The sequence below is a fragment of the Dreissena polymorpha genome, chromosome 7 (genome assembly GCF_020536995.1).
Source record: "Dreissena polymorpha isolate Duluth1 chromosome 7, UMN_Dpol_1.0, whole genome shotgun sequence".
In the NCBI taxonomy this organism is placed as follows: domain Eukaryota; kingdom Metazoa; phylum Mollusca; class Bivalvia; order Myida; family Dreissenidae; genus Dreissena; species Dreissena polymorpha.
Window position 1 is genome coordinate 53,023,947 of NC_068361.1, and position 16,055 is coordinate 53,040,001.

Below are 16,055 nucleotides of genomic sequence, written 5' to 3' on the forward strand. Positions count from 1 at the left end.
TTATATATGATTTATATTTGATCCTTCTGTAAAATGACAATATAATATTAATAAAAGTTTGATCTGACATTTATCTTATCTTAAAAAAAAAGTTAAGATTCCATTTAGGAGCTTTGTAAATACTGGCCCAGAATTCAAGGCTTTAAATTTGAGAAACCTGTTTGCAGGATTTCTGGATAATGCTCGAAACCTAAATGTAAAACAACAGAATTTAATAGTTGAGTTCTCTATAAAATTTATTGCAGATCACCTGAATTCAAAATTAAAACTTTAGTTTCCGGTATCTTAAGGTCAGTTTGCAAGCTAACTGAAACCAAGTTATCATAGAGTCACTTAGTTCAATTTTTAAAGTTCACATCAGTAATTTTCTTTTTTAAATTAATTCCTTCACTTAGTGAGCAAAAGCTTATGTTAAAGTATATAAGCAAAATGCATTGATTTAAACCAAATTTTAATGAAAAAAAACGGTTATATGAAAATCTCAGTTTCTATCGAGAACAGTGGTAGTATCACTGGTTTGCATAATTGAATAGTGGAAATGTACAATATAGTATTTTAGAACAAGATAAGTTTATTACAGCTCACAGACTTATTGCGTAGTGAAATCTTTTTGATATGTATTTTAAGTAATTTTTTACAAATTGTTATTTCATGTTATTGATTTCTAATCAAATTCCGATATTTCTTTGAACTAATTTTTATCAGTTGTCTTCTGTTAAATATTCTAACTTTCTGGTTTAAAACTAAAAATGAATATCAAAGGAGATTATAATTATCTCACATGAGCATGAAGTGCTCATGTTGAGCTAATGTTTTCACTTTACATCTATGCAGGACATTGTGAATCATCAACTTTTAGCTTGTTTCCATTCTATGGGCCAAAAATTTAGTCAAAATCAAAGCTGAGACAAGTAATATTACCACTCTAGAAACCCAATTTATATATTGATAAACATTAGTTTGAATGCTAATCTTGACTATATGTAGGCCATGGTCAAATCTGGGTCTACATGTCTAGAGTCAACATTATAAAATTATAATATAGGTAAATTGTTATTAGGTAAAGTCTTCGACAATTGGTGTACCTTGACCTTTGCTGAGTACTTCAGGGCCATCAAGATCCTCCTTTTATTTTAAAACTGTCTTTTTTGCCGTTAAGGTCATTCAAATATGTACATTTTTTGTCTGATGTTTCTTAACTTCTACTTAGTTTTTTTAAACACTCTGTATATGAAAAGACTTACTTTGTTGTATGAAGGGGGCAGTACGACAAAATCAGCCGGCATCTGGATTGGTTGCAAGTTGCCATGGCAACATCGCACAGTCTCAGTAGTCATAGTAACCGACATGTTGATGAGCTGATCAGTGTGGAGAAAGGCTTGCTGCAGTGCCTGGATGATCTAAGTGGCACAGAAGCTTTCACCTATCTTCTGAAGATGGTTAGCAAAAAGGAGGCTGATAAATGGTAAGAAGGTGGCCTAAAAGTAATTAATCTTAATGCCCCAGTTTGTTTCTCCATTTATCCGTTTGTCTGTCCGCCAGAGTTTAACCCAAAATAACATGTTTTGTTTTACATAATAAATTGCTTCAGGCTATGGTTTGATACGCGCATGGATGATGTATTTGAACACTATCAACTCATCAACTTCAAGTGACCCCATTTTATTTTGACATTAACCAACTGTTGTACTTTTTTACAAGGTTCAAATTCTTCGTTAATCTAATATGATGTATTTTATCTAACATCAGTAATTCTTTATGCAAAGCTTTGAAACTTGCAAGGTCTTTGATTACTATGAACACACCCACACCACCTGACCTCATTTTGACCTTGACCTACTTTCAGACTTATTCAGAAGGTCCAAAACCACATTCTACAGAGCTATGATACTTCTGTGGGTTATATTTATGAATACTCTAAACACACCCTGATTATATTTAAATAGGCCAATTAAACAATGCTGCAAAAGCTTTCTCATCGGGGCATATGCGTTTATTGAATGCAGCATCTTTTTACTGCAATAGATTCTGATATGTTTTAAGCTCATTTGGAACTTTTCTTGATAGACATCATTCAGCAAATTTTAGTAAGGATACATTTAAAATAAAGATATTTAATCACCTCTATGATTACTTAATTTCAGGCATTCTATTCATTTTTGTTCAATCTTGTATGTTTTTTATGCTCCCGAAGGGTGGCATATAGTTTTTAGCTCGGCTGTTTTCGGAGAAAACCCGAGGTATTGTCATAGCCAGCTCGTCGTGTCCGCCGTCCGTGTCATGGTTTGAAAAGGTTTTTAACATTGGCTCTAAAATCAAAGTCCTTCCATCTACAACTATGAAGATGCACCTTGAGGAGTTCTACAAGCCACACCCATTTTTGGGTCACTAGGTCAAAGGTCAAGGTCACTGTGACATCTTAAAAAAAAAAATCTGACAAGCTTTCGCAGCTGAGCGTGGCACCTGTTATGTGGTGCTCTTGTTTAACTTTCCATCAGTCCGTCCGTCAGTCTGTCCGTCCGTCTGAAAACTTTAACATTGGTCATAACTTTTGAAATATTGAAGATAGCAACTTGATATTTGGCATGCATGTGTACCTCATGAAGCTGCACATTTTGAGTGGTGAAAGGTCAAGGTCATCATTCAAGGTCAACGGTCAAATATAAACAGTCTTTCCGTTCGTCCGAAAACTTTAACATTGGTCTTAACTTTTGCAATATTGAAGATAGCAACTTGATATTTGGCATGCATGTGTATCTCATGGAGCTGCACATTTTGAGTGGTGAAAGGTCAAGGTCATCCTTCAAGGTCAAAGGTCAAATACATGGCTTCAAAGGGGCACAGAAGGGGGCATTGTGTTTCTGACAAACACATCTCTTGTTTAAGGACATAATATCCTTAAATGATTATTTGTTTGGAGAATCAAGTTCAGTTAAAAGTTTAATTATTTGATATACCTTTAGGGAAAGCAAAGCTATTTTGGACAAAAAAGCTGTCTTATGCCTTTTTAAGAGTATATAGTAAATTATCACTGATTTGATCAAGGATATAGGCGTCTATGGCTTGATTTCAATATTATTTCATATGTGCCTTGTTCTGGGAAAATGGTGCTGAATACATGTGTTAAATGTCCCTTCCCAGATTAGCCTGTGCAGTCTGCACAGGCTTATGAGGGACGACAAGTTCCATTTAAAAAAAAATTAATAGGCGACAAGTGTTGTCCCTGATCTTGGGCGACACTTTATGCATATTCATTAAGCCCTGTTTTCTCAGAGCAAGTATGTGCATGTATTTCACATCGCATTCACAGGGTGTACAGCCTTGATGACATTCTCTGTATGCTGGTCTACATCTACTCCTTGTTGGGTGCAGCTGCTCTAGAACAGGAGGACCTTGAAGAACAGATACAGGTACATATCAGTCCTGTATGAAGTGCCCGCCCCATATTAATTGCCTTTCCAATATGAATTGCCTTTATTCTATGAATTGCCTTTCCAATATGAATTGCCTTTCCAATATGAATTGCCTTTCCTATATGAATTGCCTTTCCAATATGAATTTCCTTTCCAATATGAATTTCCTTTCCTCTATGAATTGCCTTTCCAATATGAATTTCCTTTCCAATATGATTTGTCCAGCTTAATTATATAATATTGGTCATTCTGTGTAAATTACCTACTTTTATATGATACCAGTGTGTATTGTCTTGAACTCATCGTAATCACTTTGTTACAGATGCACACATTGAATTTTAAATGCTTATTTACCAGCGGTACATAAACTGTATGTTGCACAGAGATATGTCAATGACTTAATACAAGGTACTTCTCATCATTTTTTGGCAGGAAGCTTTGTTGGACAGAATACTAGCTGAGAAAGACTTGCCTTCTCTGACACAAGCGATTGGTATGTTGCTTCATCATAAGATGTGACGTTTGTCTACTCCTGCAAATGGAGTTACAGAGGGTTTTATTGGAGCCACCCTATTCATTTGTCAGTCAGTGATTTGACCTTTTAGTCTCTCATTATTACCCTTTTACCAGTTTGTAGAGGGAACTATGTTTTTTCTTTTACATTTCTCAAGCAATTTAATTAAAACTTTGAAATATTTCTTAATTCTGAATTACAGATGTGTAAGAGACTTTCATGTCAAATCATCCACAGTTTCTTTAGTCATGTGAAATGTAAGTTAAAGGAGCCAGCTACTTCCATTTCAAAAGCTATTGAATTGAAGCTGAAGTGTACATGCGCAAGACATGACCCTTTTTCATGACCAAGCATCCACATGTTCCTGACTTATTTGATTTTTAGCATAAGTGACATATTAGTGTGAATTATTAACCACGGAAGAGGCAAAGCTGTATAGTATGCATTTACAAAATTTTCAAAACTGATTGGTCCAAATTATTTCCTTATCTTAGATCATGGTAAAGTCCCTACTTGGTTTTGTTTACCAAATAATTGCTAGCTTGTGCTATGCATACATGTTAGTTCACTAACAGGACTCTAGTATTGTGTGTAGTACACTGTCAAAATTTTGTCATCATTTGAAGCAAACCTAGAAGCAGCCATCTAATATTCTAAATTGATACCCATGCTGATAATACTGGCAGGAATGGAACGGGCTAATCAGGGATGACACTTTCTGCTTATATGATATTTTTTGTTTAAAGAAAGTCTCTTCTTTGCAATTATCTAGAGTTATGCGGAAAGTGTTGTCCCTGATTAGCTTGCGTGAACTGCACAGACTAATCTGGGACAACACTTAACACACATGCATTAAACCCCCTTTTCACTGAGCCTGGCTCATATCTTTTTTTTGCCCCCTTCAGTTGGTAGTGCAGGCTCATTGAGTGATCGATCCATCCTCACTGATATAGTGGACAACATTTGGGAGAAACTGGTGGCCATTGCAGACAGCCGAAGTCATCTGCAACTATTCAGGTAAAGGCTGCAGAAAAGGTTTTACGCTTAAGGGTTACTGATAGCAACTCCCTATAACCTTTTGGTGTTCATAATTATTGTATTCCCATTTATTGTTTGCAAAATCTTTGTGCATGTATTTTGTAAGACAATTATAAGCCAATTAAACACTTTGAAGGCATTTACAAAAAAGAAACTGGATAGTTTTTCTATGAGTTTGATATTACATAAAAACAAAAAACAAAAAGTATTTAGGCACACAATCTTTTCCTAAACTCTAATTTTAAAATAATGAGTACTGAGAACGATCTTTCAAAGCAAAATATAGTTGAATAACTTTCTACCACTTTTGCAATTACAAGTTTTTCTTCATAAAACCCAGTAAACTATCAAAAAGTAACATTCATACATAATTTTGTAAATTTGGCTAAAAAAAATCTTAGCCAGGAAGAGCCTGTATTTCCTTACAATTGATTGATATACCATGTTAACATTTCTAGGACTATTCTTGATCCCGGTTCTGCTGTCAGTCCCGCTACCCATAATCCTCTACTGCGGCAGCTGGTAGCAGCCATCTTGGAACCCAGCAAACCAGACCTTGTTGATGTGGAAAACAAGTCATCTGGACTGAAGGACATCCTAAAGTCAGGCTTTGGGTGAGTACTTTAATATGAGCCTCATTTTGGGAAAATGGTGCTTATTGCAAATACGTAAAGTGTCATCCCAGATTAGCCTAAGCAATCTGCGCAGGTTACACGGGGACGACACTTTCCGCATGAACGGGATTTTCGCTAAGGAGAGACTTCCTTTAAACAAAAAATTCCATAGAAGCTTAAAGTTTTGTCCCTGATCAGCCAGTGCAGTCTGCACATTTATCACTGTTTTCACAGACACATTTATCACTGTTTTCACAGACACATTTATCACTGTTTTCACAGACACATTTATCACTGTTTTCACAGACACATTTATCACTGTTTTCACAGACACATTTATCACTGTTTTCACAGACACATTTATCACTGTTTTCACAGACACATTTATCACTGTTTTCACAGACACATTTATCACTGTTTTCACAGACACATTTATCACTGTTTTCACAGACACATTTATCACTGTTTTCACAGACACATTTATCACTGTTTTCACAGACACATTTATCACTGTTTTCACAGACACATTTATCACTGTTTTCACAGAGTGTGGCTCAGATGTGTTTGGTAATTACTGTAGCATATAGTTTGTTTTTTTTAAGTTCAGTAAAGCCCTTAAGAGGGTCATCATCATGCTTCCTGGTTAGAAAGTTGAAGATTTAGCCAGCAAAACTCTTCACTTGTGAATCATTAATTAAACATCTTCATTCCTGGTCCATGTCTGAACAAAAACGTAATCAGTGATTTTTGTGTTAATTGGTCATACAATTCAAATGAACTATTCACTGGTAACAAACATGCACTAAAAGCATCAACTTAAAGACTGGCCTAATTTTAGGACCACCCCAATAATGTGAGCTCATTTTAAAAGACCTGATTGTTGGCCAATATGCTTCAATGGTCTCAAACACAGATCATTTGGGTACCACACAAACACTAATCCCATACCTAAATTATGAAATAAAACATAAAGTGACTCAAATATCACGACCAACAATGTTTGGTTTTTGACAAACAGCATTTGAGTTGAAGACCTATATAGTTCATAAAATACACTGCTTTGCGTTATAAAAAAAGGCGATGTGTGTAAACAAAGCATCTTATGTTTTGGTAGCGAATAAGCATATTTACTGTGTATAAGATGAATTAATTAATCTGAGTGTTTGCTGAGACACATGCAGCTACTTTTTATACTTGTTTTATTTGTTTATTTACAACTTCCTTAATTTGTTAGAATTTTGGCAAAATTTTGTCTGATATATGACATATACTTTTTTTGTAGACTGTTGAATATTTAGTGGATTTTTCTGTGTCCAAACATGAAGCATGTGGGCATCAGTGTCTGTGACAAATTTCTTTTATAACTAACTCTTTCAGTACTGGAACCGAATTTTGAAGGCCTTTGCAAACAGTTTGGATCCAGATGAGACGCCACAGAACGTCAGGATCCAAACTGTTTGCTATTTTGATAGTATTCTTTAAAAAGATTGAAGAAAATGCTTATTTTAGAAATTCAGCAGACGACATTTTAGCAGACGATAAATTTCCCAGCATGCAAAGGGTTAAACCCTCAAGTGGTGATATTATCAGAGTTTTTATGTGCAATAAACTTTGACTGAAGGATAAACCAAGGAATTTTATAGGGAATGTAATTTCTTTCAATAATGGTGTGTGCAATTGCAGATTGTTTCGTGGCGTGAGCAAGTCGAGGCCAAGTGATCACCCCTTGTTGATACTCTTTGTTGTTGGAGGTGTAAATTGTACAGAGGTGAAGCAGATCAGAGACCTTGTCAACCAAATGAAACCTGCCATACAGGTGAGTCTTCGACTGGTAATTATAATCATCATCATAAGAATTTCTTAAATTTACATGGAAAAAGAAGTAAAACTGATGATTTGTGTTTGAAAAACTTTGCTAAGGAACAAATGAATTTAAAAAATTAAAATTGATTTTTAAGCTCACCTGAGCACAAAATGATCATGGTGAGGCTATTGTGGTACCCTATGTCTGTCTTTGTGCATTGTCACGGTTTAGCTTGTGAATACATTTTTCATCCAATCTTGATGAAAGATAAACAGAATGTTTATCTTGACAATATCTAGGCCGAATTCAAATCTGGGTCATGTGCGTACAAACACTAGGTCATCAGATCAAATCATAGAGAATATTTTCACCACTCTAGATGCCACATTAATGACTCAATCTTGGTAAGAATGTTTATTATGCCCCCAAGCGAGGAAGAGGGGGTATATTGTTTTGCTGAATGTCGGTGGGTCGGTCGGTCTATTGGTAGACCAGTTTTTTCCGATCAATAACTCATCGCGGAATGGACAGATTGGCTTGATACTTAACATGTCTATTTGCCTTGAACAGTAGATGGCCCCTACTGAAATTGGGGTCACTAGGTCAAAGGTCAAGGTCATGTCACAATAAGTGTGAAAATTGTTTCCAATCAACAACTTGTCAATGAGTTAACAGATTGGCTTGATACTTCACATGTGCATTGGCCTTGGACAGTAGATGACCAACATTGAAATAAGGGTCACTAGGTCAAAGGTCAATGTCACTATAAGTGTGAAAATTGTTTCTGATCAATAATTCATCAACAAATTGATCGATTGGCTTTATACTTTCCCATGTGCATAGGCCTTGGAAAGTAGATGACCAATATTGAAATAAGGGTCACTAGGTCAAAGGTCAATGTCACTATCAGTGTGAAAATTGTTTCTGATCAATAAGTCATCAACAAATTGATCGATTGGCTTAATACTTTCCCATGTGCGTAGGCCTTGGACAGTAGATGACCGCTTTTGAAATTGGGGTCACTAGTTCAAAGCACTGTTGTTGTTTTTTTTGGGGGGGGGAGGGGGCATAGGTCTCCGAATGCGGAACTCTTGTTTTATCTTGACAGTATCTTGGTCAAGTTCTTATCTGGTTCATGTGTGTATAAAACTAGGTCAGAATTCAGATCCTTGGTACGACTCTAGAAGCCACATTTATGACTCAATCTTGATGATATTTGTCAGACTGTTTAGTTGCATAACATCAAGGTCTGACTTTTGGTAAAATAGTATCAAAAACTAGATCACCAGGGCAAGTCATCAAGAATTGATGTACTGTGAACTCAGGTGAGTGCATTAGGACAATCCTTGCCCTCTGTTGAAACATATTGCAATTTTCAATGTGAGTTCTATACCGCAAAAAATAATTTTTTTAATCTTTAGAATTAGTGATACCATATCAGAATTTAAAGAATCAAAATAATTCTCATTCTTCTGTTCCAGGTTGTGGTAGGAAGCACAAGACTGGTCACTCCTGCTGAAGTGGTTCAATCAATTCTCTGCAAGAATAATGTCACTATTGAAAACCAGTCCTAAAACAGTGGAATGTAGCCAATCTTGAAATAGTAAAACATTGACATGGTGGAAAGTAACCAGTTTTGACATGTTGGATTGTAACCAGCATTTTGATGATGTAATGTTACTATCATTTACATTGTCACCAACATTGACTTGGTGGAATGAAACCTATATTGACATGGTGGGAATTAACCATTTTAGAAATGGTGGAATGTAGCCAGCATGGGCATTACAAAAATTAACAATGAATGAATATATTTGTATTGACATGGTGGAATGTATGAATTTGTATTGATATGGGGACGTTGAAATGATTGTATACTGGTACTTGATGCTATTTTATAGAGACCAACTTTGTGTTGAGTTATTCATAACTTTTTCAAGTCTTTATTCTCAATAAGTGAGCGCATTTACATGATAAATTGTATAATTTTTAATACATGTTTTGTGTTGTTAATAATATATGGTATACAAAGGGTGTTCTGAAATTCACTTCACATCCCAATTTATTGATATATATTGTGCTCAATTTAATACAATGTTATTGATAAATACTGCGTTATTCTTAGCGAGGCTGTTTTCGGAGAAAACCCGAGCTATTGTCATAGCCAGCTCGTCCGCTGTCCGCCGTAGGCGTCGTGCTAAAACCTTAACATTGGCTCTAAAATCAAAGTGCTTCCACCTACAACTTTGAAACTTCATATGTAGATGCACCTTGATGAGTTCTACATGCCACACCCATTTTTGGGTCACTAGGTCAAAGGTAAAGGTCACTGTGACCTCTAATGTCAAACTTTAACATAGGCTCTAAAATCAAAGTGATTCCACCTACAACTTTGAAACCTCATATGTAGTTGCACCTTGATGAGTTCTACATGCAACACCCATTTTTGGGTCACTAGGTCAAAGGTCAAGATCACTGTGACCTCTAATATAAAACTTTAACAAAAACCTTATCATTGCCTCTAAAATCAAAGTGCTTCCACCTACAACTTTGAAACTTCATATGTAGATGCACCTTGATGAGTTCTACACGCCACACCCATTTTGGGTGTCACTAGGTCACAGGTCAAGGTCACTGTGACCTCTTAAAAAAAAAAAAAAAAATCTGACAAGCTTTCGCAGCCAAGCGTGGCACCCGTTATGCGGTGCTCTTGTTTATTTAAATAATGAAATTGATCATGTTGGTTTAAATGGAGATGTTGATGTTAATTTATTAAATTGTACATAAATGAGTCACATTGCAATGGAAAATATTTATGTTGGTAATAAATGAATAAAGTGCCTGTTTGTTACCTGTATTGATGTGTTCGTGGAGTGTGTGTTCCACCATGATATTCTTTGATCTGATTTCAAATAAACAAACTAATTGCTTCTAAAACTCCATTTATAGCAACACAAAAATGATTCCAAACATGTTATAATATTATAGTAGCTCTGTTGTTATGACAAGTGTAAGATCAGGTAACAATAGAAATTGTAATTCGGATTATTACTGTTAGTCGACCAATATAGAACTCATTGTTCTGATAATTGACTTAAACCAGGGGTATGAACATGTGTATGCTTGTATTTTGAAGTTATTTAATGGTCCACCAGCCTCCGCGTAGAGTGCATCTATGGGGTAGATATTTCACTGTGAACTTTCAGGGGGATTTTTTAGCTCACCTGATTGCTCAGGTGAGCTTTTGTGACCAGTCTTTGTCCGTCCGTCCACATTTGTTCTAGAGAAACCTTGTAAACACACTAGAAGTCACAATTTTTGCCCAACCATCATAAAAGTTGGACAAAACATTGGTTTTATTGATATCTCGGACGAGTTCGAAAATGGTCCAGATCGGTGAAAAACATGGCCGCCAGTGGGCGGGGCATATTTCTGTATATGTATATAGTGAAAACATGTGAACACTCTAGAAGTCACATTTTTGGCCCTATTTTCATGAAATTTGGTCTGAACATTTGTTTCCTTGATACGAGAGTTGAGTTAAACATGGTTCCGGTCAGTTGAATAACATGGCTGCCTGGGGGGGGGGGGCAGTTTTCTTAAATTTATATAGTAAAAAAAGCTTTTGAACTCTCTAGAAGTCACATTTTTTGCCCTATCATCATTAAACTTGGTGATATTGGTTTTATATATATCTCAGATGAGTTCGCAAATGGTCCTGATCGGTCAAAAAACATGGCCGCCAGGGGGGGGGGGGCAGTTTTCCTTATGTGACTAGAGAGAAACCTTGTGATCGAACACTATAGAAGTCTCATTTTTTGCCTAATCATCGTGAAACTTAGTCAATACATTGGTTTTATTGATTTCTCGGACAAGTTGGAAAATGGCTCAGATCGGTGAAACACACTTTTTAGCTGAGCTGATTGCTCAGGTGAGGTTTAAGAATTGGTCTTTGTCCGCCGTCCGTTCGTCCACATTTGGTTTATAAACACTCTAGCCTTCACACTTCTCAAGCATTCTTTATGAAAGTTGCTGAAAGATTTCAGTCAAGTTTGATAATGAGCAATATCACATAATTAATGCCATAATTATTGCCCTTAGATTGTCCAAATTTTCATTATATTATACAAAATCCTTGTAAACACTCTAGAGGTCACAATTTTGTTTCAGATTTTATGAATCTTGGTCAAAATATTTATTTTTGTAAGCAAAGTTTGATGTTTGGTAAGGGGGGTCAACTCAAAATATAGGTCACCAGGTAAAATCTTACAAAAACAAAAACACTCCATACGCCAGAGTTTTGGTTCAATAATGATGAAACTTGACCAGGATGTTTGTCTGGACAATATCTAGGTCAAGTTTGACGTTTGGTGAAGATTAAATGAACCTACTCCTCTCAGGTGAGCGAACTAGGGCCATCTTGGCCCTCTTGTTTTATTTTAAAATGGTCCAAATTGACCCCGACTAACCGGGACTCGCTAAACATCCCGTAATGTGCAAGTGGTCTATACACACACAGGTCACTGCTTTAACTACTGGGTCTATAGAAAACTTGGTGTTGAAAGTTGACGCAGAAATAAGTCGAAATAATGGTTTACGTGCCGATAAACAAGTACAAATCGAACATTACTTCGTCATTAAATCGCGAAACGCGTGGACGTTCAATATTAATATTAAGTACAGAAGAATCCTGACTAAGTGTTTGATCACAGATGCACGAAAAACGTAGAAGATATTTTTTTCGGTCTTAAATCGATTTTAATTTAAGCCTAGTGTTGAGATAAATCAAGACAACACATTTTATTTGTATTCAATGATTTTTCACCGTTTGTTTTCAAACAGAAATACAATTGTTTGAGTTGTACAATGCACATCGTCAACAACACAACACAGACAGCATATCAACTTGAGAGGAACAAGAAACAATATACGGTAATAAATGAATATATAAACATATACATGCAAAAGTAATGTTTAATCAACCAAGCGGCGTAAAGGTAACATTACTATGCAATTAATGAAAAACTATATTCAGAATAAATGATGGTTTGTAAGTGATTATTTTACTTTCATAACCCGAATTCAAAATACAGTTAAATAAGTAATATATAGTATTTTTTTTATTATTTGAATTCCATAACTAGGATTTTCTTTGTAAAACAAAACAATTCCGCCGCTTATCGTTCAGTATTTCTATGCTGAAATTTACGAGAAAATATTTTTTATCCACTCAGTTTAATACTACTTTTAGAGTCGCATCAAGGTTCATGTGAAAAACGATTGTCGTATTTTAAAAACATATTTACAAAGTAAGTTTGTTTACAATTCAAAAGGGTTATACTAGATACTTTCGCGGTAAAATTAACGTATTGAGGTCAACAAAATAATTTCTTAGTTAAACGGTGATAAATATCGATTATTTGTACTGTTATTTTTCACTTTATAAAAGAGTGATTAAACATTTATCATTCCATATCAACCACAGAAAAGAATAGAATAAATTACATAAATATATTTGTAAAGCAAAACAATGCTGAAAAAATATTATTTAGATTTATATATCATGTACATTTATTCGAAGATAAAATTAAACTGTAACCGACACAATTCGTATGTTCAAAAAATAAAACAAAAACGCGCGTTATAAAAAGAGACCCACCATTAAGAATCTACCGATGTGTTAACTTTAAATTCAAATTGTTTGCACATAACACGCTGTTGTTTTTTTTGTAATTTCTTATACATATTTGAAGTATGCGTATCTCACCAAGGCGTGGATTGCTTATTAGTTAGTTCAAAGTATACGACTACATTGTATATCGATTTGCTTATTACAAGTATTTGAGGAGTGTACATTCATTGTTTTATTTTTGAGATTCGCTAAGATACTGAAATACAAAGTGACCTCATTTTACCACCTTAGGTGACCTCTTTTAAACGCTTTAATTATGTTATAGTCACACTGAAAGTATCCGATTACTAATGTGTGCGCGATTAATTGTTTTAAGTGAAATGATACAGGTACAATCGTATTTATGTTAACCGTGTTTAAAATATACATTTGAATTAATATGCTTAAAATAGCCAGTTGACATATAAACAAAGTATGGAATTTTATGTATGATAAAGTGTATTGCCATTTCTTACTTATGGAAGTTTTTTTACTCTTAAAAGTGCTTTTATGAGAACAACCTGGTTTTCTTCTGTATAAACAAGGAGTGTGGCACACGACTGAAAACTAATTAACACGAAGTTTTAATTGATTTAATACACCGTGGTTTCAAACCTTGAATAATCAAATTATTTTAACGAATTAACATTTTATAGTACTAGACGTCAATGAAAGAAATATAATTCAAACGAAATGTTCGAACAATTTTAAAATATTATACATATTTGCTTGTGGTCGAAAACAATTCACAATTGATTGACTTTAATGGTAAATGGATGTAAATGGCAATGTATTTCCATTTTTATTATGCGTTAACGGCGAATACCTTATGATGGTGTTTGCTGCAAACAATACATTCCTAGTAAATGTGCAGTAAACAATAGAACTGGAAGCACGTAAAGTGCCAGCTACAGCGATGAATTCGTCCGGCATATCAGAAATTTCGTCGCCACGGGCAAAACGGGTTTCATTTCGCGAACAGACACAAGACTCTTTTTTGCCAAAAATTACCGGCGGCGTAGAAATATCGGAACTATTTCCAAGCATGGAAACGAAGTCCATACTACGGAAGGCGACGCGTCCCACATCATTAAAATCCGACACCGCCGAAATATTACGTAACAAGAAAAGACACAAATACAAAAATGTAACAGAACTTAAACCTCCAGAAAAACCCTCACGACAGTTGATACCCGACAAGGCCCCGACGGAAACTCTGGCGCATGCACTATTGAGAATTATGACCCACAAAGAACCAGTGAAACGATTCCGGAAATTGGCTCTTCCTAAAGTGATGCTTATTACAGATGCAGACCGGACGTCAGACGATGATCGCTCGTCCACCAGAAGTCGCTTCTCCACGCAGTCGTCACCGACGCGCAGATTTCCGTCACTCGTAACCAGAAGTTACGACTCCAACCTTTCGCAATCATTTGAAAAAGAACGGACGCCATCATACCGACTTCCGGAGATCGTAAGCACACCGCGCTCTGACGTCTCCGTAATACACTACGACAGGATTTGTGGCTATTGCAAAAGGACGTCAATCAATCATAGAGTCCGGAAACCAGCCGCTGGCTTCTGCAAGTTTTGCGAGGAGTATTTATGCGCCGACTGCGTGCATAACCATCGCGGGCGGTTAACCAGGCTACATCCGGTAGTGGTGTTTTACTGCGTCATCTGCAAGGAAATGAACATTCTGTCGCGGCGGGGGTCTGGATACTGCGTGAAGTGCCGCCACCTCTACTGCTCCGTCTGCGTCCTACAGGTTACATTATACAAAATAATCGAGTCATGTAGGGTGTAGGGCTGTACTCTATAAATAAATCAAAATGTTTTACTTCGAGGCATGTTTTACAGTTAAGATAGTTGTTCTGGTTTTACCTTTTGAAGATATTGATAGGATAGGCATAGGTGTTCACTACGAAATCGCTGAAATATAACAAAGCTCGAGACAATAGTAATGCGCTGAAACGGGTTACATTTCATTAGAAAACGGAAGAAAAAATGTGTCTTAATTAAATCAGCTTAAAATGCTCTTTTAGAAAAGTATGGTTATGTGGGCCTCTATGTGATTTTTTTTCCGCTTATAGTTGTCGCCTTTACATAGAGGAAAATATTTAGTATATTGTGACTTAATTACAGCACTGCATGGAGACGCAGCATGACGTGTTGGAAGGAGAAGACCTCGTCGACGTCACGGAAATGATGATCGGCAAGTGACGGAAACATCGTTGACGTTACGAAAATGATGATCGACAAGTGAAGGAAACGTGTGTTTGTATATCAAAGTGTATTAGGTTTATGAGGTCCCTCCGAACCAGAGGCTACATTATGTGTGGTCCCGGATTACGCCCCGGCACACCTACCTAATCATCTTACTAGACTCACGAACGCTGGGACGAACTTTAAATTAAAGCTAGATTTACCAGCTATTTGGTTGTTACTGACGGATATTTCAATTTGGTGTGGGGATGCCGGAGTACCCGGAGGAAACCCCTCCTGGCCGGTATGGTGCCCACCAACCAAACTCACATGCTGTCGGAAACGGTATTTGAACCCGGGTCGCCTAGGTGAGAATTGAGTGTACCGAAAACTGTGTTTGCCCTAGCCGGACAGCCAAAAAGACGGAAACACGAGGGGTGATCAAGTAATACCCGGGATGTCTTATCTCGTCCTGAGATGGGGAAACACATTATTAGGGATGGCCCATGAACTCCCGGATCGTCCCTCTTAAGCACATATGGTTTATTGCAATAAAAAGAAAATGTTCTCAAACGAAATCTTTCTGGTGTAAACATAACCATTTCAAGTTTTTAACGGAATATGTGTTGTGTCATGGAGCATTGCATATCATGTGAAATGTATTCAAACTGTTCTTTTACCAAGCATTTGTAAAAAATATTACAAATACGTACATTTCCAGAAAGGACCCCGTTTTCGGGTCATTTTGAGTTGAATACCTTTTTATACATGTATATATATATATATATATATATAT

The 16,055-nt window shown here is 36.1% G+C and overlaps 2 protein-coding genes across 5 annotated transcripts in view; both read left to right on the forward strand.

Moving 5' to 3' along the window:
* Window positions 1–10,225, forward strand: part of LOC127837776 (sec1 family domain-containing protein 2-like) — a 26,426-nt gene extending 16,201 nt beyond the window's left edge. For all 4 annotated transcript variants that reach the window (XM_052365144.1, XM_052365146.1, XM_052365147.1 and 1 more), the window contains exons 10-16: window positions 1,259–1,465; window positions 3,311–3,410; window positions 3,846–3,906; window positions 4,833–4,944; window positions 5,424–5,579; window positions 7,263–7,395; window positions 8,865–10,225. In XM_052365144.1, the coding sequence (XP_052221104.1) occupies window positions 1,259–1,465; window positions 3,311–3,410; window positions 3,846–3,906; window positions 4,833–4,944; window positions 5,424–5,579; window positions 7,263–7,395; window positions 8,865–8,957 (862 nt within the window). In that variant the 3' untranslated portion in view covers window positions 8,958–10,225. The remainder of the gene's footprint in view (window positions 1–1,258; window positions 1,466–3,310; window positions 3,411–3,845; window positions 3,907–4,832; window positions 4,945–5,423; window positions 5,580–7,262; window positions 7,396–8,864) is intronic.
* Window positions 10,226–14,095: 3,870 nt separating this feature from the next.
* Window positions 14,096–15,664, forward strand: LOC127838209 (uncharacterized). The gene is made up of 2 exons (XM_052365800.1): window positions 14,096–14,822; window positions 15,200–15,664. The coding sequence occupies exons 1-2, from the start codon at window positions 14,100–14,102 to the stop codon at window positions 15,275–15,277; spliced, it is 801 nt and encodes a 266-aa protein (XP_052221760.1). The 5' UTR covers window positions 14,096–14,099; the 3' UTR covers window positions 15,278–15,664.
* Window positions 15,665–16,055: the final 391 nt, after the last annotated feature.